This window comes from Otolemur garnettii, unplaced genomic scaffold (assembly GCF_000181295.1).
Source record: "Otolemur garnettii isolate 467f Iridium unplaced genomic scaffold, OtoGar3 scaffold00055, whole genome shotgun sequence".
In the NCBI taxonomy this organism is placed as follows: Eukaryota; Metazoa; Chordata; class Mammalia; order Primates; family Galagidae; genus Otolemur; species Otolemur garnettii.
The window spans coordinates 12,044,380-12,047,987 of NW_003852450.1; the positions used below are offsets into that span (position 1 = coordinate 12,044,380).

The window sequence follows — 3,608 nt, forward strand, 5'->3', positions numbered from 1 at the left end:
GCTGTGAGCTATGACACTATAGCACTCTACCGAGGGTGACAAAGTGAAACTCCGTCTCAAAAAAAAAAAAGAAATGTTTATAGTTTTTCCTCTATAACCTGTGAAAATATGTTGGGGGAAAAGAGTTGTTTTCTTTTCTTCTTATGCTAACCACATGCCAACTGAAAGAAGGGGAGTTTTTAAAGTCAATAGAAATTTAAGTTTGTTATCAGGGATATGCAATTTTTAAAATCCCCTTCTTGTATATAAAAAAAATCAAGTATAGAACAGACGAGAGTGAAAAGCTTATGTATAAAAGAAAGGACAAAAAAATTCCTAAGCAAAACTTAAGAAAAATAAAAACCATACTTAAAAAAACTTGAAAACATTTTTATTGAAAAACATAAATGTGGACTTGACTATGAGAAGTAGTTATTTCTTTAAATAGGGATTCTCAACATTCTGAAGTGTCAATATTGCTCAAGTTAATACATACAGTTCACATGTCTCCATATCCCCCTAGGAAAATGATGCCAGTTTGCCTTTTCCAGTATTATTTCCTCTGAATCACAATAAAGATCTAATGCCAGTGTTTAACAAGAAACACTTTGACAAAACTTTGAATAACTTCATCTAAAGGACCATGGTGACAATAAGGGAAACTGTTTATTTTCATTTACTATTTAATATCTAACTTTATGATAGTATTACTTCCTCAAATAAATTCTAAACTCACTTATTTTTTCTTTGATATCTCAGTGTACTATACAACATACAGAAAACCATATAGTTGTCACTGCTCCTATATTTTTTAATTTACAGATAAGTAGTCCAGTGTCAAACAGTGGTAACTAGTCATTTTGGTACATTTATAATGAATAATTTGGTTTATTTTAAGGTATTTTTGAGAAGACATTTAATTATAACTTGAAACTATTCTATCATTTTTATTTGAAATACAATAGAGATCAGAAAAACATCAGACATCATGTTTGTCAGTTTTGAGTCAGTGGGAGTGAGAAACAGAAGATGGCACCATGTGTAGGGGAATAGAGCCTGTTTATTCACATCTGGGGTATTCCACCAGCCCCTCCCGACACACTGCGCGAAATGATTGCACTGCTGTCTGTGCCTTATATCCCGGTTTACATGCAAATTCAATGACATCCTCTGTTTTGGCATAATGTTTTGTGTCACTTTTCCATTTTAACTGTATGTTATTTTTATTCAGCTTTCGTTCAGTTATTACACATGGATCTGAAAGTAAAAAAAAATTAATCATCTTCCCTTTTTGAACTCATACAAACTGCCTCTTCATGAATATTTTAGGATAAAATAAAATGACAAAGTAATCAAAATAGCTAATACTTACTAACTTGTACCACATACTGTTTTCAGCATTTTACTCTTTAAATTTTACAACTTCTCCCTCATGCAACTCTTCCTATTTCATATACTAGGAAACTGAGGTAAAAAGAAATTCAGATACACTTCTCCAAGGTCACACAGCCCACCAGGTGGGGGCCATGAATGTTGACCCTGGCAATCTCTTTCCAGAGCCTGGGCTCTTCTTCCCTGAGGCATGTGGGATCCACACCAGTGACATCTTATCAAGGAAGATTATGGTATTATGTGTACTGGGGTCACAGGTTTTCATCCTTCTTTCTCCATTCAACTGTTATCAGTGAAGACAAACACTTCAAATTTTGTCATATTTTCCGTGTTGAAACTTAAATTTATATTTTCTTTTATACCCACAATGTAGAAAGAGAAGTATAAGAAGCCATAATCTTTCTAAAAGGTAGTCATCTATTAAAATGAAACTATAACATACCTATGTATATCTCTGTATCTATGTTTAATCTATCTCTATCATCTATTTTCTATGGTAAAGAGAGGTTCGTCACTGCATGGATAAGCTCACAGAGTGAACGAGAATCTCTACATGATCTTGAACAAATTACTCTTCCTCACTGTGCCCTCAGCTGTAAAATCAGTGAAATAGTGTGACCTCCCACAGAAGTTTTCTCTCTTACAGACATTAGGACGCTTCTTGTTTATTGCTATTGCAATGTGACAATAAGTAATATTTTCATTTAATAATATCATGTTTGAGCCATGGTCTATATTTCCATTGAGTTGCTATTGCATAGTAGAAATTCTTACATGATAAGAATTTTAATTTTTGAATATACTATTGACTTCTTTTTGACTGAAGCATTTTGCGTTCAAATCTAACCTTTACTGATATTAGTATCTCTTCAGAAACCTTCCAAAATCATATTTTAATACATCCTTCAAACTCTAACCTAAATAAACTTCTTAAAATACAACATGTGATTTCTGAAATCCAAAAGGTTTTTGGGGATCTTAAGTACATTTTTGGAACGTTAACATTCAAAAATATACATTATCTGAACTTTAAGTACTTCTCCAAACATATTTTCCAGAACTTATTTAAATTTACTCCTGGAGGGAAATTTTTCACTCATTGCTTTAATATATACCATGCATTTATGTAGTATGTTACAGGACACTGTCTTTTTCCCTATGATGCTCTGTTTGAATGCACTTTGCTTCTTTAGGTTTGAAAATCGAAAATAAAATCATGCCTCTGCTGCAGAACTGATTTCATGCCATTAAATAATTATAATCCTTTGCTGCTCTTAATTCTCAGAAAAGGTAACACTTTGCTGGAAAACATGTCTTAGGATTTTCTGTCTCCCAGTCAATCAAACTTAAGACTCAGAATTTATCTTTGAAACTTAACACTTACTATTTTATGAAACCTAGTTTGGAGACAGTTACTATTTTATGAAACCTAGTTTGGAGATAATTCTGAGCTATTCATTTTTAGAGGTTTTCTTGAGGATTTTCATTTTCCCTTTCAGTCGTGCCCCATGTTTTTAGATGTAGATAGGATTTTCTACAGCAGTGGACACGTAAAGAGGGAACTATAACTAAGGTTTGGTGTACTGTCCTGTTGTTAGGTCGAGCAGAGGGTAAAGAGGCGGCCAGGTGGGCGGCACCTGTGGCTCAGGGGGCGCTGTAGTCCCAGCTCCTCGAGGAGGCTGAGGCAAGAGAATCGCCTAAGCCCAGGAGTTGGAGGGTGCTGTGAGCTGTGACACCACAGCTCTCTACCCAGGGTGATAAAGTGAGACTCTGTCTCTACAAAAAAAAAAAGAAGAAGAAGAAGAAGAAGAAGAAGCGGCAAGGAAAAGGCTAAGGAAAGAGAGTGGGGAGGGAATTGTAGCTAGGAACCAAATTGTGACTAGAAACTGCTCCCCGGTGGGAACCTACACAATAATGAGTACATCGTGACCTTTGACCCAGGGCTCATTACCTTCTAATTAGCATAGCATGAGTGGAGCTTTCCTGAGGGCAAGACACATCCGTAGTATCTGAAAACGATAAATAACTAACGTGCTGTTACCTGTTATATAACTCTAACCTGTCAGTCACCCCAAAAAGTAGCAAAGGGCAACCAATCCTGCCAGGAGAAAGGTGGGAAAACTGGTGAGCATATAAAAGGCAGTGTGTGCTCAGACTTCAGCCTCTTTCTCTCCTCAGGGAAACTGATCCTTTCCTCTTCACTTCTTCACTTCCTTCTTCACTTTCACTTCATAGAG

At 35.6% G+C, this 3,608-nt stretch overlaps 1 protein-coding gene across 4 annotated transcripts in view; it reads right to left on the reverse strand.

Annotated features, from left to right (window-relative positions):
- Window positions 1-1,019: 1,019 nt before the first annotated feature.
- Window positions 1,020-3,608, reverse strand: part of LOC100940831 (complement factor H-related protein 2-like) — a 24,166-nt gene continuing 21,577 nt past the window's right edge. For all 4 annotated transcript variants that reach the window (XM_023514544.1, XM_023514545.1, XM_012806677.2 and 1 more), the window contains one exon: window positions 1,020-1,236. In XM_023514544.1, coding sequence (XP_023370312.1) covers window positions 1,040-1,236 — 197 coding nt within the window. In that variant the 3' untranslated portion in view covers window positions 1,020-1,039. The remainder of the gene's footprint in view (window positions 1,237-3,608) is intronic.